The sequence below is a fragment of the Solanum stenotomum genome, chromosome 2 (genome assembly GCF_019186545.1).
Source record: "Solanum stenotomum isolate F172 chromosome 2, ASM1918654v1, whole genome shotgun sequence".
In the NCBI taxonomy this organism is placed as follows: domain Eukaryota; kingdom Viridiplantae; phylum Streptophyta; class Magnoliopsida; order Solanales; family Solanaceae; genus Solanum; species Solanum stenotomum.
In genome coordinates, this window is record NC_064283.1 from 5,451,613 (window position 1) to 5,474,610 (window position 22,998).

The 22,998-nt window shown below is 33.5% G+C and overlaps 6 protein-coding genes across 6 annotated transcripts in view; 1 reads left to right on the forward strand and 5 right to left on the reverse strand.

Annotated features, from left to right (window-relative positions):
* The window catches only part of LOC125855536 (G-type lectin S-receptor-like serine/threonine-protein kinase At4g27290), a 21,482-nt gene extending 11,608 nt beyond the window's left edge, over positions 1-9,874 (reverse strand). The window contains exon 1 of the mRNA XM_049535268.1: positions 9,869-9,874. The gene's annotated coding sequence lies outside the window, so the exon portion shown is untranslated. The remainder of the gene's footprint in view (positions 1-9,868) is intronic.
* LOC125854750 (uncharacterized) lies at positions 2,138-3,040 on the reverse strand. The gene has a single exon (XM_049534326.1). It carries the CDS (start codon positions 3,038-3,040, stop codon positions 2,138-2,140), a length of 903 nt encoding a protein of 300 aa, XP_049390283.1.
* Positions 4,797-5,466, reverse strand: LOC125854751 (uncharacterized). Its single transcript, XM_049534327.1, has 2 exons — positions 5,191-5,466; positions 4,797-5,006 (listed from the first exon to the last, which is right to left on the reverse strand). Exons 1-2 carry the CDS (start codon positions 5,464-5,466, stop codon positions 4,797-4,799), a joined length of 486 nt encoding a protein of 161 aa, XP_049390284.1.
* On the forward strand, positions 8,749-13,634 carry LOC125855534 (transcription initiation factor TFIID subunit 14b-like). Its single transcript, XM_049535266.1, has 3 exons — positions 8,749-8,954; positions 9,075-9,162; positions 12,331-13,634. Exon 3 carries the CDS (start codon positions 12,428-12,430, stop codon positions 13,250-13,252), a length of 825 nt encoding a protein of 274 aa, XP_049391223.1. The 5' UTR covers positions 8,749-8,954; positions 9,075-9,162; positions 12,331-12,427; the 3' UTR covers positions 13,253-13,634.
* Positions 10,333-10,850, reverse strand: LOC125854752 (G-type lectin S-receptor-like serine/threonine-protein kinase At4g27290). Its single transcript, XM_049534328.1, has 2 exons — positions 10,467-10,850; positions 10,333-10,425 (listed from the first exon to the last, which is right to left on the reverse strand). Exons 1-2 carry the CDS (start codon positions 10,848-10,850, stop codon positions 10,333-10,335), a joined length of 477 nt encoding a protein of 158 aa, XP_049390285.1.
* Positions 13,635-14,405: 771 nt separating the features above from the next.
* Positions 14,406-17,408, reverse strand: LOC125855529 (G-type lectin S-receptor-like serine/threonine-protein kinase At4g27290). The gene is made up of 6 exons (XM_049535259.1): positions 16,093-17,408; positions 15,758-15,996; positions 15,418-15,628; positions 15,044-15,281; positions 14,803-14,953; positions 14,406-14,703 (listed from the first exon to the last, which is right to left on the reverse strand). Exons 1-6 carry the CDS (start codon positions 17,372-17,374, stop codon positions 14,410-14,412), a joined length of 2,415 nt encoding a protein of 804 aa, XP_049391216.1. The 5' UTR covers positions 17,375-17,408; the 3' UTR covers positions 14,406-14,409.
* Between the last annotated feature and the right edge of the window lie 5,590 nt (positions 17,409-22,998).

The following is a 22,998-nucleotide window of genomic DNA, read 5'->3' on the forward strand; positions in this document are numbered from 1 at the left end:
AAGTTTACATCCAATATTTGAATAGGGCAACTCCGTTCCCATATCAGAAGGCTATAGTCTCTTGGATTTTGGTTTCCAAAGTTTGCCATACCACACCTTAAAGCAGCTAATGGAAATTTGAAGTCACCGCGGCGGAGTCAAAATTTTTAATTTATGGGTTTTGAATCATAATTTTATTTTCATATTAAGTTTTGAATAGATTATTTATACGTAGTAAATAAATTTTTAATATAAACATAAGGTTTGGCTTTGTCTGAAAAATTTGCTGAGAGGTTGGTAGTTGAAGATTTTGAAGTCAGTTAATTGTTTTTCGCCACTACCACTTTTATGATGGACAGATGTTATTGTTCCTCTATTATTTGATTTGACATACCCATAAAAAATTATCTTAGTCAAGATGTGTATTTTATTAAACTAATAATCTTATTAATGATGTTAAACTCTATATTTGACTGTTACTATTTTATTTAGTTATTTAATTTAACTTAAAAGATAATGTAACTTTTCGCGAGATTAGTCACTTGAAAAACTTGACCATTGATAGATAATATGCCTCGTTAAAACCTTACTAAGAAAAAATCCTGTGGAAAAAAAAAATCTTAGTGAAGGACAAAAGAGTACACATATCTTGTAATACACTTTGTTTGCTGTCTCGTTAAAAACCTTGCCAGGAAAATCCATTGGGATAAAACCTAGGTCAAGGGAAAAAGATTGCAGCGCGTAGTTTACTCCCCCTGTTGCGAACATCATTTAATTTCTTGGAGACGACACATTCCAATCTTGAATACCCTCTTTTCAAATGTTGAGGTTGGTAATGCTTTAGTGAAAAGATCCGCTAAATTATCAACTGAGCGAATTTGTTGAACATTTATTTCACCTTTCTTCTCAAGATAATGAGTGAAAAAGAATTTTGGTGAAATGTGTTTTGTTCTATTTCCTTTAATATATCCTCCCTTCAGCTGAGCTATACATGCAGCATTGTCTTCGTACAATGTAGTTGGAATATCTTTTTCCATAGAAAAACCATACATTTCTTGAATATGTTGAGTCATTGATCTTAACCAAACACATTCCTGACTTGCTTCATGGATGACTATTATTTCTGCATGATTTGAAGAAGTAGCAGCTAATGTTTGCTTCATTGAACGCCAAGATATAGCTGTGCCTCCATATGTAAATAAATAGTCTGTCTGAGATCGAGCTTTATGTGGATCAGACAAATATCTAGCATCTGCATAACCAATTATTTCTGACTTGGATTTATTAGAATAAAATAATCTCATAGCAATGGTTCCCTGAAGATATCTTAATATATGTTTGACTCCATTCCAATGTCTTTTTGTTGGGGATGAGCTGAATCTTGCCAATAAACTTACTGCAAAACAGATATCCGGTCGAGTATTATTAGCAAGATACATAAGCGCCCCAATGGCACTAAGATATGGAGTTTCATTACCAAGAAGCTCTTCATCATTTTCTTGCGGTCGAAATGGATCTTTATGTATATCAAGCGATCTCACAACCATCGGGGTACTCAATGGATGTGATATATCCATGTAATATCGCTTTAAAACCTTTTCTGTGTATGTTGATTGATGGACAAAAATTCCATTTTTCAAATGCTCAATCTGTAGGCTAAGACAAAATTTTGTCTTACCAAGATCTTTCATTTCAAATTCTTTCATTAAACACTCAACAGCTTTTGAAAGCTCTTTAGAAGTGCCAATGATATTTAAATCATCAACATACACAACTATTATAACAAAATCAGATCCAGACCTTTTTATAAAAACACAAGGACAAATAGGATCATTTTTGTACCCTTCCTTTAGCAAAAATTGGCTAAGACGATTGTACCATATTCGCCATGATTGTTTCAATCCATATAAGGATTTCTGAGCCTTATCGAACAATTTTCTTGCGAATTTTTATATGCTTCAGGCACATTGTATGCTTCAGGAACTTTCATGAAAATATCGTGGTCTAATGATCCATATAAATAGGCTGTGAAAACATTCATTAGACGCATTTCAAGCTTTTCATGAACTGCCAGATTTATTAGATACCTGAAGGTAATTGCATCTACTACAGGAGAATATGTCTCCACACAATCAATGCCAGGCCTTTGCGAAAAATCTTATGCCACAAGTCGTGTTTTATATCTTACGACTTCACCTTTTTCATTTCGTTTTCGCACAAAAGCCCATTTGTACCCCACTGGCTTGACACCTTCAGGTGTTCGGACTATTGGTCCAAAAACTTCACGTTTTTCAAGTGAAGCCAATTTCGCTTGAATCGCGTCTTTCCATTTTGGCCAATCATTTCTCTGTTTGCATTTATTGACAGATTTTGGTTCAACATCCTCACCTTGTTGCATTATTTCAACAACAACATTATAAGCAAAATTATTGTCTACCACAATATTATTTCGATTCCACCTTTTTCTCGTCGAGACATAACTTATTAAGATTTCTTCATTCTCATTATTTTCAGTTATTTGGACCTTCTTTGTGGTCTTATCATTTGTTATATTTGGGAGCTCTTCTTGAGCAATTTCCTCCATGGTATAATATTCATGATCATTTGTTCTTTTTCTTTTTCGAGGATTTTTATCCTTTGAACCAATTGGCCTTCCACGTTTTAAACGTGGTTTTGACTCATTTGCTTTAATAATTTGTCCTACCGGGACATCAACTTGAACTGGAGCATTTGCTGTTGGAATATAAGATTTAGTAACCCTTGGAAGGTTAGTAAATGCATATGGTAGTTGATTTGCAGCATTTTGCAAATAAATTATCTTTTTAACCTCTTGCTCACATTGATTTGTTCGAGGATCCAATTGAGATAGAGATAATGAATTCCAATCTATCTCTTTTTCTAACTGCTTATGTTCTCCCCCTAATGTTGGGTATACTGATTTATCAAAATGACAATCAGTAAACCTTGCCGTAAATATATCTCCTGTCATAGGTTCCAAATATTTGATGATAGAAGGAGATTCAAACCCAACATACACTCTCAACCTTCTTTGGGGACCCATCTTTGTGTGTAGCAGTGGGGCAATTGGAACGTATACCGCGCACCCAAAAATTTTAAGATGAAAAATATTTGGTTCATGACCAAAAACCAACTGTAATGGAGAGAATTCATGATAACTAGTTGGCCTTATACGCACCAGTGCTGCTGCATGCAAAATAGCATGCCCCCTTATTGAAACATGTAAGTTTGTCCTCATTAACAATGGTCTAGCTATTAATTGGAGGCGCTTAATCAAAGATTCCGCTAGACCATTTTAACTGTGAACATGAGCAACTGGATGTTCAATTATTATCCTAGTGGACAAACAATAATCATTAAAGGCCTGCGATGTAAACTCACCAGCATTATCAAGACGAATCGTCTTTATTGAATAATCTAGAAATTGTGCTCTTAATCTTATTATTTGAGCCAACAACCTCGCAAAGGCCATATTGTGAGTTGATAATAAGCACGCATGTGACCATCTTGTAGATGCATCTATCAAGACCATATAATATTTAAATGGCCCACATGAAGGGTGAATTAGCCCACATATATCACCCTGTATACGTTCCAGAAATGCAGGGGATTCAATCCCAACCTTAGTTGTTGATGGTTTTATAACCAACTTTCCTTGAGAACAAGCAGCACAAGAGAATTTCTTTGATTGAAGAATTTTTTGATTCTTCAAAGTATGCCCATGTGAATTCTCAATAATTTTGCGCACATATTATAACCGGGATGGCCCAATCGGTCATGCCAAATGATAAAATCATTAGGATTAGTAAATCCTTTGTTTACTATGGCATGTGATTCAACCATACTAATACTTGTCTGGTACAATCCAGAAGAAAATGCGGGTAATTTTTCATGCACATATTTTTGCCCCAATTTTACTGTAGTAATATAAAAGTATTCAACATTTCCTTCATTGGCAGTCTTAACATGGTAGCCATTTTGGCGAATAACCTTGAAACTTAATAAGTTTCTTTGAGACTTACTACAGTACAACGCATTTTTAATATTTAATATCGCTCCCCTAGGTAGTAGTAAGGCCGCTCTTCCAGAGCCCTCAATTAATTTTGCACTATCAGATATTGTATTAACATAAGCCTTTTTCATAATCAAATTAGAGAAATATTTCCTTTCTCTTAAAATAGTGTGAGTTGTAGCACTATCAAGAAGACACATATCTCCATTACTCATTTTGAACCAATTGAAGATTGAGGAATTTTATTTATCTTCATAAAATAAAAGTACATCATAAGAAATATGAAAAATCAACAACTATGCAAGAAAATAAAATTACTTTTTTTTTTGAATATAAAAACAACATAAGGAAAAGCATAACAATTAAAAGCACATAAATAAAACAACATAGTTATTTTCCCCAATCGAATGGTCAAACATTAGTTTTGATCTCCAAAGAAGTCTTCAACTTCCAAATGAGTAATATCATCAAGTTCATCAAAATCATCATCTTTTAAAGCCAAATTTGCTTCAATATTGTCATCATATTTTTGTGAAGACCCTGCCTCGACATCATTTTTATAAGTCAAGTGTGACTCCACCCGAGCATTAGAAGAAGATGCACCATTTTTATTTCCTTTTCTTTTCAAGGAATCTTGATAAAGCCTAACAAAATGCTCAGCTGCTCGGCATTCATTCTTCCAATGCCCTTTCATGCCACAACGATGACAATTGCCTCTTGAAGGATTGCTTTGAGAACCCATATTGTTCTCCCTTTTGTGGCGACCACCACCACGACGATTATTATATCATCCTCTGCCATTTCCACATCCACGCACATTATTTTGTCTTCTTTTAGACTGGCCATGTGCTTCAACCTCATTTGCTTCCGGTAACGGAGCAGTTCCCGTGGGACGGGCCTCATGATTTTTCAATAAAAGAGTATTATGTTGCTCAGCCACAAGAAGGCATGAGATCAACTCAGAATACTTTTTGAATCCCCTTTCACGGTATTGCTGCTGTAATACCAAATTTGAGGCATGAAAAGTTATGAGTCTTTTTCAACATGTCCTTATCTTTTATATCTCCCCCACATAATTTCAGTTGGGAAGTAATTTTGTATACAACAGAATTATATTCACATATAGTTTTAAAATCTTGTAACCGCAAGTGAATCCATTCATAACGAGCCCTTGGCAATACCGTTGCCTTAAGGTGGTCATACATTTCCTTCAAACCAATCCACAATTCAAGTGGATCTTTCACCGTAAGGTATTCAACCTTCAATCCTTCATCCAGATGATGACGAAGGAAAATCATTGCCTTTGCTTTGTCCTGACTCGACGTTGTATTACCATTGGTAATAGTGGCACCAAGACCTTTAGCGTCAAGGTGAATTTCAGCATCGAGTACCCATGACAAGTAATTATTTTCAGAAATGTCTAGTGCCACGAACTCAAGCTTTGATAAATTCGACATGATAAAACTATCATAGAAAATAATTAAATTAGAGTAAAATAGACAATGAGTAAATAATTAAGTAGCAAAACTTTTTTTTTTCAATCAAAGTAAAATTAGCATACAATTAAATTAATATTATGCCTCACAAATAACAAAAATAACTTTTAGTAAAATTATTAGATAAAGTCTTTTCATTAAAAATTAATCAATAGTATAGACAATTCACTTTTTCCATTGAGAACAGAAAACACTAGAATTTGTAATCCATTCATTTTTTTAAATTATTTTTTCACTAAACAGTGACCTTCATCTTCTCTTCGCAAAATCGATAAATAGTTAGCCTTTTTTCATTGAATTATAAACAAAATGTAAAGCAGAAAAAGTATAGCCACATTTTAATAATTTTAACATTAGATTATAAATGGATACCTCACAAGAAATGTTGTTCAACCTTGAGACTTCGTGCTGATAACGTCTTGTAAAACTTAAGAACAAAAGAACAATATAAAGAGGAAGAGAAGAAGAATATAAGACAAGAAGAACAATATAAGCTAACTTTCTTTCTTTCAAGTATATAAACATTATTCTCAACACCACTATTTATAGGATTATATTGAGGAATACCAAAGGGTGTCATAAACATTACATTAAACCTTGAGAATTACTATCCATTAAGGAGGAAATAAATCTAGGAGTTAATTGTCATCCAATTAACTATATTATCAACAACATTACTACCAATAAAGGATGAAATAAACCTAGGAGTTATGGTCATCCATTTGACCACATTATCAACAACATTACTACTCATAAAGGAGGGAAATTAACCAAGGAGTTATGGTCATCCATTTAACCACCAAAATGATTTACAACAAGATGCTGTTTGTTGTAACATGTTGAAAAAACATAGAAACTTTTTGTACTGCTTGGGGTGCTGGTTAGGAAGATAGTTATTCATATATTAAATTAAAAATTAGAAAAGTTAATATTATATTTGGCAGTTTTTTTTTTTATATAAAATTCAGTATATCAAGTATGGTATTGGGTTATTATTTTATAATCTCAGGTGAATAAAGTGTATAGTATGTTTGTGTGTTAATTTCTATATAATTTTATATATTCTATTTTCTCGACCGATGCAATTAGTACACAACCGGATAAAACAAGAGCCAAGAAGAAAGCACAAACTGTCGTACGCCGTTGATGAGTATAATATATATGTGATCAATAAAGGGTATGATGGGATGAATAAGATTCTTTCATATTTATTCAGAAGTCTCAAGTACGAGTGTTAGATATGATAAAAAATCACGGAGTAAACAAGTCTTACACGGTGCGAAACCACACGATCGGATTAATAGGAATTCCAAATATTGAATTGCATTCCTTGAATTTTCTATCCCAAGTTCCTACGTAAGAATTCCGTTACCTTTTTAATTGTCTTAAATCATAATCCATCATTTAATTGCTAACATTATAATGGGTAAATTACATTAAATACATCTATAATATGATTCATTTATAAATATACTCCTTTATATTTTAAAATCACACACTTAACCTCTTTATAGTTTATACTTTGAAGTTTTTTCACAAGTACTAGTTTGAATAGAATTTTCATTTTACACGAGCAATTAAAAGACAAATTAAAATGGCAAACAGAAAATTCCTATATGTATTTGATTTCATGAATTTAATAGAGAGACAAAAATAGTTTTGTTACCCGCTTGAAATCTTTATGACATTTTTTTCATTTTTAACATGTAAGCTAATCATGAATTTCTCATTTTATTACTTTAAGTTGTAGTTGAAGTAAGTAATTGATAAAATTCGAAAACAAACATTAGTTTGTAAACAATAAATCGGACCAATGGTCCATAAAATTGCTAATAAATGAAGAAGTTAATAACTTGATTATATTAATCAATAAATCGGATCAATGGTCCAAGTTATTGAATATAATGTTGAAACGTCAAGTTATTGACTTCTTCATTTATTAGTCCAAGAATATAATCAACCTAATTTGTTTAAGTTTAGACGGATTGTTGACTTTTCATTTATTAGCTCAATTCGTTTACTGCATATTCGGACAAGTAGCCACGGTGCAAAAACAAGGGCAAGAGAATTAATTAAATTAAGAAGTCTGATAGATCTTTGGATATCTTGATCTAGCAACAAATTGCTTTCTTGATCTATCCTATGTAGCATAATATTAATCAATTCGAATGTATCTCAAGCAAATCGTCATATAGGAAGCATATATGTCTACTTGTTCAACTTTATACAAGTTTACGTGTTTAATTAGGTATATTCAAAATTGAAAGGCATAGATGCCAACTAATGTCAAAGTAAAAAACACATTTATGTATTATACCTATATATATAATTCGAGCATGAGACAATTGGTTACCCGGACACTTGAAGTTAGTACGACAATGGCTCGACTTTCATCATTGGTTTAACCTTCCCACGAAATAAGCTTTTTTTATCATTAAAATCGCAGTTGATGAGTTGATAGATTGTGGACTTTTAAAGGTATAAGTGAATTAACGGTTTAATCATGGAGTATTTTTGATACCCAAATCAAAGAAAGGATATAACTAATCTATTTTTAATAGTTAAGGGCTTTTCTAAAGGAAAATTAACCATTGGCACATTGTCCCCGTTCTCCTTCTTTCCCATGGAGATTCTTCATTATCTCAAATTTCAAACAACATAGAACATTTTAAATCAAAATTTGATAACTTAATTAAGTCTCTAATATAAATAATTAAATCATTTCTAATAAAATTTTAGTGGTAAGCTGTCAATTAATTTTTACATGTTTTTTTTTATAACTTGACGTTTTAACATTATATTTAGTATAATTTAATAAATGAAATAAAAATTTATCATCAATTTAATTAATATCTAAAATATTTTGTGAAGAATTTAAAATATTAAAAGGTTGTAGAGAACTCAAGAATACTACTGAGTGCAGTTCCAAATAGGGAAAATCAAGAACTTCTAAAATGAGTTCTTAGATCCTTCTCTATCTACCTATAAATAGAGATAATCATTTAAATTATAAATAATTAAACAAGTAAAAAGTGAGCAATCAACCAAAAAAAAAGAGAGATAGTGATTAAAGTGTGAGCACAAGATATTCTTATAATTTAATGTAGAGAGAATGTTTCCAATACATAAAGACTATTTATGATATACAATGATACCCCTATAATTTGATGTTTTAGAACTCTTTTAAAAAGATTTATTAAATAACAAATTAACCTTTTTAATACTAACAAAAATACTTTTACAAGATCACTTCCCAAAATAAGTAAATTTTTAAAGGTTACCCAAACAGACCATACCCTCTGTTGAAATTTCCTGGAAAATAATTTCTTACCCTTTCCGCCTCCACTTCTCCATTCATCCGTGCAAGTCCTTTACGAACGATGCTGCAAGAGTTGTAGAAGAGGAATGGGGAAACTGAATATCTGCTGCAATTAGATCTGAATATTGAGGTACGAGTTGTTAATCCCCTGTTTTTTTATGGATCTGATTATTGAGGTGCGAGCATTGTAATGCTGATAGGTTTATAAGTTAAACAATGAAATCTGATATGTTAATGAGTTTAATTGCAGTTGTGGCACTATTCAGGAGAAGCGATGAATTGATGGAATACTCAACCAGCAGACTTTCAGGGAAAAAAACATTTACTTCTAAGAACAGGTAATGTAATTTCCGGTTTACTTTATTAATGTTCCGCAAATAGCATTTTCTGTTATAAATGTTGCTGAGGGTCTATCGGAAACAGTGTGCGTATCTCTATCCTCGCAGACTGATATTTGGTTTGAGATGAGTGAAGTGCTGCTTAAAATCTTTTAACAATTTTGTACCATTTTCCGAATATATTTTAACTAAGAATGGAGTTGCAAAGTTACAAGTTTAAACTATTAATATGGATTTGTGGTTTCTAAATACATGACAAACTTTCCTATAGCTATTAGTTCTAGAGAACAAAATAAGCAAACATGTTTTAAAGTTTTGTTTTAAGAAACATATCTAAGGTTTATGTTCAAAGAATAACCGAAATAGAAAATTCATTCTAAAAAAGTTTTATTTATAGAACTAATACTCATGTGGCTATTTACAGCAATAAAATGAGTTATGTATGCCTAGTAATGGCTACGTGTCCGAGAAGGTTAGGGCTTTGATTTTGATTGAAAAATCTTCTATTTATCTTGCACTTCACAATCTCTAAAACCAAGATGCCAAAGCTAAACACATCTGATTTTATGGGGAAGATCCTGTCTACTGCATATTCTGGGTAATGTAGCCACCATGTCAGAAAAAGAAAAATAAACAAAAACACCAATTGCATTATAGAAGTGAGATGTTATACAGAGGTAATTTGTTTGATGTTAGAGATTCTTACTGTGTCCCAACCACCTGGCTTGTGTTTGCTCCCATCTCATTCCCTGAAAAAATTCTAGCCACGCCAAAGTCTGATATCTTTGGATTTATTTCTATATCTAGCAAAGCATAGCTTGCTTTAAGGTCTCTATGGATAATTCGTAGTCGAGAAACTTGATGGAGATACAATAAGCCACAAGCAATTCCATTTATGATGTCGAAATGCTTTGGCCAATCAAGTAATTTGCTCTTTGTTTGATCTACAAAAGAAGCCTTTCTAATGATTCAGTTGTTTTTGTGAACATGCCCTTACCTAGGTCCAGATGTACATGTTATGACTAATATAGCAAAGTTAAATACATTGCTTTAGCTTGTGTAGTTGGTGAGAAATCCAAACAAATAGTATGTATAAGTCCAGGCTTTTGTTAGGCACATATTCATAGATCAACATCTTTTCTAGCCCTTGAATGCAGCAACCTAGAAGTCTCACAAGATTTCTCGGCTGAAGCTTTGAGATATAGATATAACTTCATTCTGAATTAATCCAGTCCTTGCATGAAAGTCCAGTTCCAGGACTCCCTAGTTAATGGAACAGTATATCAAGAGGACATAGATTTTACTGGGGAATGATCTATGTCACAGCTCCCATAGGCACCACATAAGCTATATGTTGTATTAGGAGGTAAACTGAGGCAAAGCCAACTCTTGGTCTGATTCACGTACATGAGGCTTTGCACATAACCATTGCTTGTCAGGACTAGCCTTGATAACACCAAACTGCTAATGAAATAAAAATTATAGAAAACCTCCTCCTTATTGAGAACAAACTGAATTTTATAAATGCTGCTTTGGCTTGATGATGGCGCGTGATCCCCACTCCAATGTAAACCATTCCATGGTCCTGAGTGACCTAATACACTTGTGCCACGTTTGACGAGGGCCTGTGGATATCCAGATTCCAGAAGGATCAGTGTGTAGAGTGCATTCCCCTGGAGTTGAATCATTGTCGTTCTTCTATGCTGAAAGGTTAACCTCCTTGCCAGTTTGAAAATTCTTGCCGTGCTTCATTTTAGACAAGAACATATCAGTTGGAATATTGAAGTTCTGCTTAGAGGAATTTTTCTGGGTTGGCATCATTTGCATCCATTGCAGGAAGATTACCAGAATCTAAAAGTAGTGCAACTGGATTTTGGACTGATCGTGAGGTGTTAGTGGACCATATAATTGCATTCTTGTCATTGAGAAGAGCAAGTATTCCCGGCTTGAAGATGTATTTATGAGTGGTTTTCCTCTGTTGACTTAACGGTCAGCATAGCAAGAATTTGCTTTTACCATATCCCAGCATATCGCTTTAAGTAACCACTAGGACTGAAAAATCCCATTTCAAAGGTTCTGCCGGAGGAAACAATAGTTTCACCATTTGTGACGGAGTGATTTGTAGTGATTATATCTGCTGTAGTAGAAATCTTGTGCACAGAAGAGTAGAAAGTCAGTTGAAAAAGTAGGAAGAAACTAGCTTTCATCTGATGCCTGAGCCTTTGTATTAGGTGTAAATGATCAAGGACAAACACCCCCTCCCATATGATACCAAGTTATCTCGTGGTGACCCCAAGTCTCACATAGAGTAATATCTAAGACAACTTGGCCAGGATTTAGATATTGAGGAAACCCAATTGTCAGACTAATAAATGTGCTTTAAGTCCTTTTCTGGTGTTCTAACTAAGTAGCTGTATGCACTTCTTAAAGAAGAGAAGAAATTGTCAAAGGTTTTATACTATTTCTATGTGATAGTTGGTCACACAAGGACCGTTGAAGTTATATATCGAGGACCATGTCCAACCGCACTCTTAAATTCATGCTTTGGAAGTCATCAAACTGCTCATTACAGTGATGAGCTTCTCTCTTGGGAGAATGATTTGCAGGAGCATATTCAAGATTGAGTTTATGAGTTTCCACGTATAAGTACAACCACCTCAACTTAATATACAGTCATAACTGAGTTCATCATTAAATTTAATAGAGTTCTTTTTTTATGACCTTTATTTAATAGATTTCTTGATATATATACATATATATAGGGGCTAGACAAAAGCTATTGGGTTTTCATGAATCCATATATTATATTGTGGATAAACTCCTGGTGATTTGGCACCGAGTTAACTTTGGATTGCACATGGATCAAATGGCATAAACAGTTCTCTTTGAGGGAAATATCTTCAGTTTTTCCTTACTTTTTTATCAGCTTAAAAACCCTTAGTATATGTGGCAGTACAATATCCTTTTTTAAGAGTATATACTCCAATATATACGATTATTTGAACTCTATAACTTGAGTTAAAGTTTTATATACCGTCAGTCCCTTTTTTATTATACTATTAGGGTATCTAAAAAGATATCTACTGGTAAGCTTTTCTTAAACACTAATCACTTTCCACATATAACAGTCATTTAATTTATTGTTTACTCCCATGATTTTCTTTACAGTAACATGGTGAAAGAATCAAAATCAAACAGTGAAATATTCCTACTCTGATTGTCGATCAGAGATCCTAATTTTGACCAATCAGAGAATACCCGTAGAATGCCTCAAAGCTCATCAACAAAGACGCACGATCAAGATCCGACGGACATTACCGGACCCACCCTAAAATCACAGCGTACCAAAATGGTGAATACTTCCGATGACAGTGAAAAAAAGAGTTCTGGTAAGAAGCTGAAAGAGCTTGAAGTTGGCGTTCCAATAGTGTATGGAAATGTTGCATTTTGGCTTGGTAAGAAGGCGAGCGAGTTCCAGTCTCATAAATGGACTATTTATGTTCGTGGTGCAACTAATGAGGATCTGGGTGTGGTGGTGAAACGTGTTGTTTTTCAATTGCACTCAAGTTTTAACAATCCTACAAGGGTTGTGGACAACCCTCCTTTTGAGTTAACAGAATCTGGATGGGGTGAATTTGAAATTGTGATGACCCTTCATTTCCACACTGATGTTTGTGATAAGCCATTACACTTATATCACCATTTGAAACTATATCCAGAGGACGAATCTGGGGCTCTATCCACTAAAAAACCTGTTGTAGTAGAGTCATATGATGAAATTGTGTTTGCGGAGCCTTCAGAATCTTTTTTTGCCCGTGTACAGAACCATCCAGCAGTCAATGTGCCTAGACTACCTCCTGGCCTAAATTTGCCTCCTCCTGTACCTATAGAAGATGTTGATCGAAGGAAACGTGGTGACACCAAAGATCATCCTCTAAGTCAATTGTTCACAAATTTTTCCGAAGCAGACGAATTGTTAAAACTTACAGCAGCTCGGCAGCAGGTGCAAGGTCATATCGCAAGATTGAGAAGACAGTTGAGCATGGTAGATGGTCAGCATCAACAATTGAAGCCTGCCTCTGATCTGTGAATGTGTATCATTGTTATATTTACAGTCGTCCATCCAATTTTACTCTGCAGACAGCCTTGACGAAAGTGACCATCCAGTTTTTTCTTCTTCTTAAAATTGGGGCCGGGGAAGGGGATTACAAGGTGAGGAATCAAACCCTCACCAACAAGGTGAGAGTTCACGTAGCCAATCAACTGAGCCACTAAGATTTCCCTTCCCGCTTTTCTTCTCCTTTTGCCTTTTTTTCTTTTTCTGGTTATCTTTAATAGCATCACAAGAAGAGATGCAATAGATTCATTTCTTAATAGATTGATACTGAGGTTAGTCCACTAATGGTGTTCTGTTACCATAATGAATACTTTTTTAATACTATTTCTGAATGAGAAATTCATATTAGCTCAAAGAGACATAATCAAGTTGCATAATTTTTCATGACAGTCATGGCTTATGTTTCTCGAGATTGTCTGGACAACATCTTTAAACATTTTGAGATGTTTATACTATTTTTTTGTAACTTAAATGTATGCCGGATTTTACTTTTGGCCAAATTACGTACTATTGTTGTGGTGAAGTCCTTGGACCACTTTTGTTCTTTCAAATTTGCCACACAAATTTCTTCCATTTTACGGCTAAAATCCAAGGCTGATGTGTTATTATTCATTCTAATTTTCTCTCTCCCAATTTTATGGCTGAAATTCATGTGTTGATAAACTCAATAAGTATGCCCGTATGAATTGCTAACATTGTAGTCCGGATTGTATTGTGATAGAGAATTGCTTATAACCCCAAAGAATATAGAAACAATAACTCTTTGAAAATAGTGATCTATTCATCTTTCTCGCCTCAGCCTTAATTTCTCTGTTATTCATCTATATATTATTTCTAACATTCTATGTTGTGTGTCTCGTGCAAGGCTGTTTGGTTTGAGATGAGTAAAGTGCTAATTAGTTCTGGAGAACACATTAAGTAACATTTATAAAGTTTGTTATTGAAAACATATCTAAAGTTTATATGCAAAGGAAGGATAAAAGTTCATCCATAAGTAGATAATATGTAACTTGCTGTGTAATGTGTAATTTAGATATTGCTGTATTTTCCAAGAATCAGAAGTTCGAAGTTTTTTCTTCCTTTCTAAAATTACTACTCATGTGAACACAAGTCAAAATAGTTGTATCACTCTACCGAGGATATATAGATGTGATTGTGAGTTCATTCTGTGATCCTGATTTGTCTGCATCAAGTACCTCTCTTTCTGGGAAAAATCCTGGTTCTTTAGCTTCTGGCAGTCGACTTCCATGACTGTTACCCAACATCATAATGACAGAAGACATGTCTGGTCTATCTTCTGGACATTGTTGCACACATAATAGACCGACTTGGATTGACCTTAAAACTTGAGAAATATAGCAAGAACCAGCTAGTTGTTCATCAATTAGTTCCAAGGACCTATCTTCCTTGTAAAGCTTCCATGCCTGTTTGAGCGTTGATCAGAGATCGTTATAAGTTCCATGTATTGTATAGAAAGAAAATGAGTTATGTACGCCTAATAAAGACTAGATAAGTGTGCCTACATATCCGAGAAGGTTAAGGCTTTGATTTTGATCGAAAAAGCTTCTATTTTTCTTGCAACTCACAATCTCTAAAACCAAGACGCCAAAGCTAAACACATCAGATTTTACGGAGAAGGTCCCTTCTACTGCATATTCTGGGGACATGTAGCCGCTGTGCCAGGAAAAAAAAACAGAACATCAATCGAATTAAAGAAGCGAGATGTTAGATGAAAGTACTTTGTTTGATATTAGAGATTCTTACTGTGTCCCAACCACATGGCTTGTGTTTGCTCCCATCTCATTCCCTGCAACACTTCTAGCCAACCCAAAGTCTGATATCTTTGGATTCATTTCCATATCTAGCAAAATATTGCTTGCTTTAAGGTCTCTATGGATAATACGTAGTCGAGAATCTTGATGGAGATACAGTAAGCCACGTGCTATTCCATTTATGATGTCGAAACGCTTTGGCCAATCAAGTAATTTGCTCTTTGTTTGATCTATAAAATAAGTTTTCTAGTGAATTAGTTGTTTTTGTGAACATAATTTTGCCTAGTTCTAGATGTACATGTTATGACTAATATAACAAAGTTAAGTATATTAGTATAGCTTGTGTAGTAGGTGAGAAATCCAAACCAAATATGTATGAGTCCAAGCTTTTGTTAGACATGTATTCATAGATCAACATTTTTTCTTCCCCTTGAATGCAGCAACCAAGAAGTCTCACAAGATTTCGATGCTGAAGCTTGGAAATATAGATAACTTCGTTCTTGAATTCATCAAGTCCTTGCTTGGAAGTCCTTGACAGTCTCTTCACAGCCACTTCTTGTCCCTCTTCCAGGACCCCCTAGAAATGGCAACAGTATATCAAGAGAACATAGATTTTACAAAGACGGATATTGTAGAATGAAGATCATGTCTGATACACTAATTTAAGCAGAAACTGGTTACTGTTCCAACAAATTTCAGTGTATACCTTGTAAACTGGTCCAAATCCACCCTCTCCAATCTTGTTGTTCACCGAAAAGTTATCTGTGGCTCTTGTTATTGTCGACAATTGGAACAGTGGAAGCTCAAATTCTTCTTTGAGTTTTAGTTTGTTCTTTTTCCACTTGTACAGCAGAAGAATAAGGCCTAGCAGAACCATTGCCATCAATAGTGAGAAACTCACTGCGAGTATCTTTGCCGTCTTTCTTTTAGAACCTGCCTCAGATACTACAAGCAATTTTTTCTATCAGACACAACAAATCAAGACAGGTGCATTACATGGTCACCATGCATTGCGAAAATTTCTTAAACATAAGTTCTTACCTAGTTCTGAAGAAGCCATCCTGATGTAGATGTCCTGCCCTCCAGATATCTTTTTGATGTCAATCAACTCCCCAAACCAAAACAAGCAACCTCTGCCTCCATTCCTTATATCTAGACTCGAATAAGCTGTGCAAGAGCAGTTCCTCGAGCACACTTGCCTACAGTTATCTAGGGTCATGGTTGTATTGTACTGAGAGTACTTAGTATCTGGCAACTTAATTCCAGAATATTTTAGAAACACATGTTCCTTGTTGCAATCGAAAGGTTTCCTCCGAACACATCCTTTTGACCAATCTCCCTTTTCCCATTGTTGTGGATATTTCGCGACAAACTTTTCTAAACAAGTACAAACAGGGGAATGATCTATGTCACAGCTCCCATAGGCGCCACATACGCTATACGTATCACATGTGTTAGGAGGTAAACTGAGGTGAAGCCAAGTCTTGGTCTGATTCACCCACATGAGTCCTTGTATATAACCACTGCTAGTCAGGACTAGCCTTGGTAACATCAAACTGTCTATGAAGTAATAACTATAGGAAACCTCTTCCTTGTTGAAAACATACTGAATTCTATAAATGCTGCTTTGGTTTGGTGGTGGCACGCGATCACCACTCCAACGTAAACCATTCCATGGTCCTGAACTACCTATTACACTTGTGCCACGTTTGACGACAGTCTGTGGATATCCAGTAGGATCAATGTGAAGACTGATTTCCCCTGGAGTTGGATCACTTTCATTCTTCCATGCTGAAAGGTAAACATCTTGGCCAGTGTGAAAATTCTTGCCAAGCTTCATATTAGGCAAGAACGTATCGGTTGGAAAATTGAAGCTCTGCCAGAGGAATTTATCGGTGTTGTCATCATTTGCATCTTTTACAACAAGATTACCAGAATCTAAAAGTACTGCAACTGGATTTTGGACTGATCGTGAAGTGTTGGTGGACCATATCATTTCATTTTTGTCATTAAGAAGAGCGAGTATTCCCCGCTTGGTGACCTTCAAAACAACTGAAGATGTATTGGTGAGTGGTTTCTCTCTGTTGGCAACCCATACAACTGTTTGCATAGGAAGAATTTGCTTGTACCATATCCCGATATATCGATTTGAGGAACCACTGAGACTGAAAAATCCCATCTCAAAGGTTCCACCAGATGAAACAATAGTTTCACCATCTGTGATGTTGTGATTTGTAGTGATTACATTTGTTGTAGTAGAGATAATATTGGGTATAAAAGAGTAGAAAGACAGTAGAAAAAGTAGGAATAAACTAGCTTCCATTTGTAATTCTTAAGCCTTTAAAATTTTGTGCCTATGACAGTACCTTCTGTTTGATAAAATTTGATTATAACTTCTCTGTTATATATATAAATGAAATTGGCCTACATGTCACTGTGTAGGGTACGTTTGGGAAGTTAGCAAATTGTGTGTGGGATTCGATCAAGTAATTGACCTGCTCTGATACCAATTGTTTGGAAAGTTCAATCCAATACACTAGCTTATTAGGCGATCGAGAGCAATATAAGTGAGTAAACCTAATTGTCAGAATAATTAATGTGGCTCAAGTCCTTCTCTGATCTTCTAACTAATTAGTCGTACATACCTCTTAAAGAAGAGAAGAAAATATCAAAGTTTATATACTACTATTTCAGTGCGACAATAGACCACTCGAGGACCATGTCAACCAACCCCACTCTTAAATTCATGTTTTGGAATTTATCAAACTGATCATTACAACGATGAGCTTTCACTCTTCGGAGATAATGATTTGTAGAGACGGATTCAACATTAAATGTTATGAGATCGTACTTACAATAATCTCAAATTAATATATAATGATAACTCGGTTAATCAAGATGGGGCCTCAATTAGACATGCATGACCAAGATACATAATTTTTCGTGTGACTCCATTCTTATTTTTTCACCCACTTGAGGAGTAGTGATGTGAAGAGAATTAAGATGAAGGAATTTAATGGGATCTAACCATTTGACATATTCTAACCTAAGAAGAAGTCGTCCCTCCCTATGTTGAAAAATCGTGTTTAATTTCAGGCATTTTGACTGACCTAAGGATCCTCGACAAAAAAATACTGTATATAGTATATGTATATATAAGGTGATATATCTATTTTGAATTTTCTAAAAAAAGATTAGAGGTTGACTTAGTGGTTTAGGAGGTTCAATATTTACCTTGAAGTTCCAAGTTGAAAATTTTAGTCATGATTGAGGTGCGCGCAAAGCTAGCTCCGATATGATGATTATACTCCCTCCATTCACTTTTACTTGTCACATTTTGACTTGACACGCTCATTAAGAAAATAATTAATGATATAAGTATTTTACCAAACTATTCCCTATTAAATGATGTTTTAGAAAATGATTTGGAAAATAAGTATTTAATGCTGAGGGTAAACTATGAAAAAAAATATAGTCTTTTCTTGATATATCAAAAGTGACAAGTAAAAATAAAAACTTATTTAAGGAATAAGTGACAAATAAAATTGAACGAAGGGAGGGAGTAATATATATGAGTGAGTGAAGTGTATATAAGAAGTAGACATGTGTGTTTGGAATTTTTGTTCTTCAAATTTTAACCACTTCAGTCTTCAAGTGTTCAACATACATCAACGTCCAAATTTACTTCAAACAAACTCAATTATGTAACATCAGTTTTATATATCATAAAGAATAAACTTCAATCATCAATTTATTAAAATAACAATAAATTTAAGAAATTCATTTAGCATTCTTTTAATTTTTAATTTCCCGTGTAAATATGAATTTCAATCGTAGCATGACTCAAAATAAAAAGGATACATGACCGAAGCATATTTCAAAATTGACTAAATTTTAGTTATGTGTTTAAAATTTGTATCAGTGAAGTGCAGGTAAAAAATGACAAAAATTACCGTCATATATGCTTTTAACTTTTTTTTTGGCCAAATTAAATTTATTTTTTTGATTCTTCAAATTTCAATACTCAAACACACGATCGATCAACCTAAATCTACTTTAAGTAAGCTTCAATTTTAAACATAAATTTCATATACTATAATTAATCAACCCCAATCATTAATTTATCAAAATAACAACTTTAACAAATCCATTGTAATAATATATTATTGTAGGAAGTGGGGATTTAATTTATTTCTTAAACTATCCTTTTGCATCTGTATAAACTCTTTTGTAATGATATACTATTACAGAAATAGAATTATCATACTGATATGATTGAGCTTATAACTCTCTCCTTCTCTTTGTTCTCTATGATATTATCAAGGTCCATCATATATCTCCAACAAGTTAATTAATCATCATTTTATGCACTATATGGTGGCTTCGTGGATATGGAATATGTTCTTGTGTATTTTGAGAGATTTATCAGAGTGATTTTTAAGGCAAANTAAGTCCTTTTCTGATCTTCTAACTAATTAGTCGTACGTACCTCTTAAAGAAGAGAAGAAAATGTCAAAAAAATTTATATACTACTATTTCAATGTGACAGTAGACCACTCGAGGACTGTTGAAGTTATATCGAGGACCATGTCAACCAACCCCACTCTTAAATCCATGTTTTGGAATTCATCAAACTGATCATTACAACGATGAGCTATCACTCTTCAAAGATAGTGATTTGCAGAGACGGATTCAACATTAAATGTTATGAATATATATATATATATATATATATATATACACGCATGTGACTAAAATTTCAGTTATGTATGTCTAAATTTTTCATGTATAACTGAAGTGCATGTAAGAAGTAGACATGTGTGTTTGCAATTTTTGTTCTTAAAATTTTAACCACTTCAAGTCTTCAACATACGACTCAACACTCAAATCTACTTCAAACAAACTCAAATATGTAACATCAGTTTCATATATCATAAAGAATGAACTTCAATTAATCATCAATCTATCAAAATAATAACAAATTAAAGAAATCCATTTAGCATCCTTCTATTTTTTTTTCTGTGAATATGAATTCCAGTCATACATGACTCTAAAAAAAAGGGTCATACATGACTAGCATATTTAAAAATTGACTAAATTTTAGTTACATGTCTAAAATTTTGTATCAGTGAAGTGGAGGTAAAAAATGACAAATCACCGTCATATATGCTTTTAACTTTTTTTCTTTGCCAAATTTATTTTTTTGATTCTTCAAATTTCCATACTCAAACACACGATCAACACCTAAATCTACTTTAAGTAAACTTCAATTTTAAACATAAATTTCTTATACTATAATTAATCAACCCCAATCATTAATTTATCAAAATAACAACTTTAACAAATCCATTGTAATAATATATTATTGTAGGAAGTGGGGATTTAATTTATTTCTTAAACTATCCTTTTGCATCTGTATAAACTCTTTTGTAATGATATACTATTACAGAAATAGAATTATCATACTGATATGATTGAGCTTATAACTCTCTCCTTCTCTTTGTTCTCTATGATATTATCAAGGTCCATCATATATCTCCAACAAGTTAATTAATCATCATTTTATGCACTATATGGTGGCTTCGTGGATATGGAATATGTTCTTGTGTATTTTGAGAGATTTATCAGAGTGATTTTTAAGGCAAAAGATTTTGAATTTTTGACTTTACTTGTCTTATGAATAAAATTTAAATTTTCACAAGCTTTAACTTTTTAATGACCTTAATTAAAGGTTTGCTCACGGCGATGGTCAAAAGTTCAAAAACACCAATTTTCAAAATTATTGAATGTAATTTCTAGATATATTTCAGTTTGCATCGGGATTAAATATAATTTAAACTGTTGGGTCCAATTTCCGCATCTTAATTAGACATATTTCACAACCATATATAATATTATCATTTATACTTTTAAAATATTTAGTATCTTACCACTAATTAAGAGTTTCCTATCATATATTGAGGAAGATACACTTAGATGCGTGCATTTTTGCTACCAGATACACTAAAATAGGGAGAGAGGTGAGTGAGATGGGAGGGAGGCGAACGAGATTCGTTATGTATCCCAGATACATGCAAATCACACTAATTACATATTGTATATGTATGTATCTTGTGTAATTAGCATGTATCTAGGATACTAGAAACATAGGAGAGTAGCAAGCAATGGAAGAGAGGCAAGCGATATTTATTATGTATCTCGGATATATACGAATCCACTTGGATACAATGTAGCTAGAACAAATTACACCTAAATTTGACCCCATGTATCTGAGATACATATATCTGGACGTATGTGGAGGCACCAAAATCTGATAAAATACGTAATATTACAAACTTAAGTGTATCTAAATAATTAACTCATAAATTAGAGGGATTTACGTAAGTTTCCTAATTCCTATCATAAATAAAGTATTAGGCCCATTCAAAGAAGAACAAAATAACATAACAATAATAATAATAATGGAACCACATCCCATATTATGAATTTATGATCAATTTTTCTTTAACCTCTTTCTTGTATAAATTGATCTTAGCTTAAATAATGTAAACAATGTTATGACTGATTATATTATTTTGTCAAGTAGTAGTATCAACAACCAAATTGACGTGTAAACACATCAAGATTCCTTCTCTGTAGGTAAAACACCATGGTTTTTCAACAAATTTATTACTGTGCTCATTAAAATAAAATAATTAATTTAGCAGCCTTCATTTTCAGGTCATTGGATATGACAGATCTCAACCAATTTCTTATCTTAGTCAGGTGTCACCATCTTTTGTTTGAACAAGCCATTTCAATATATTTCTGCGAGCTTAGTAAATATTCAATTCTTCAACTTACTGATTATCCCATATGGTCAAATACATATAGTTATCTTTTAGCCTCGTCAAATTTGTTTGCTTTGACCATATATATAGCTTCTTTCCTTTTCCATGTCCGGAGCTTGCATTGGAGCTCCAAATAAATCTGAATAGCGCAATGCATGGCTCATTCAGGGGTAGGTAGCACTCCCAATAGAATTTTCTCCCGGGTTCAAACTTCAAACTCGAGAACTCTGGTTAAGGATGGAACAGTCCACCACTGCACCACAACCATGTTGGTTCTTTGACCATATAGTTATTCTCAAATATATGTCCATATGTTCACATATATGATCTAGAACATGCTTAGATTCCATTTGTTAACGGGGACCAACATTGTTTTCTTCAATAGGGTACTAACGTTTACTTGATCTGCCTATATGTGTTTCTCAGTAATTTCATGGAAGGTCATACGTTCATATCATAAAAAAATAGTTTTTCTAAAATGTGAAAGTTGATATCGTCCTATTAGGTCATTCAGGATTTCAACCGTTAATTCTTCCTAAAATGTGAAATTTGAAAATAAAATTTATTACTATATATACTACATGTAAAATAACATGACAGTATAAAAAGTTGTCTATGCACCATATTAACTTTAAAATGTCCATAGTATCTTTAATATAATGATTTATAGTCTCACAAACATGTAGACTGATTTATAGTGATAACTCATAAGTTTCAAAAGTCTTTCTTTTTTAAATTCTCTGTCAAGTCAAACTACATCATATGAATTGGAACGGAGGGCAAAGGAGATTAAACCATGCAGTTACCTTGCGAGTTGCACAATTCTCTTGTTTTTTTAAAAAAAAATTGGCATGCGCAAGGACTATGAAACGAAGCAACGTCACACATTCTACCGTGGACTACATAGCACATATGGGCCAGTCAATAACTAGTTGCATAATGCAACAAAACTTTGTGACCAAAAGTCAGGCCTTGGTGGGTTGGCTCTAGCACTAGCAGACTTGTGACTTATCACTAAGGAGTACTTCCAAATTTAGGTAAAGATGTCTTATTACTTATGTCACATCATGATTATGAAATTTCTCTCTTCTTTCCGTCAAGAAGAGGCACTAAGAAA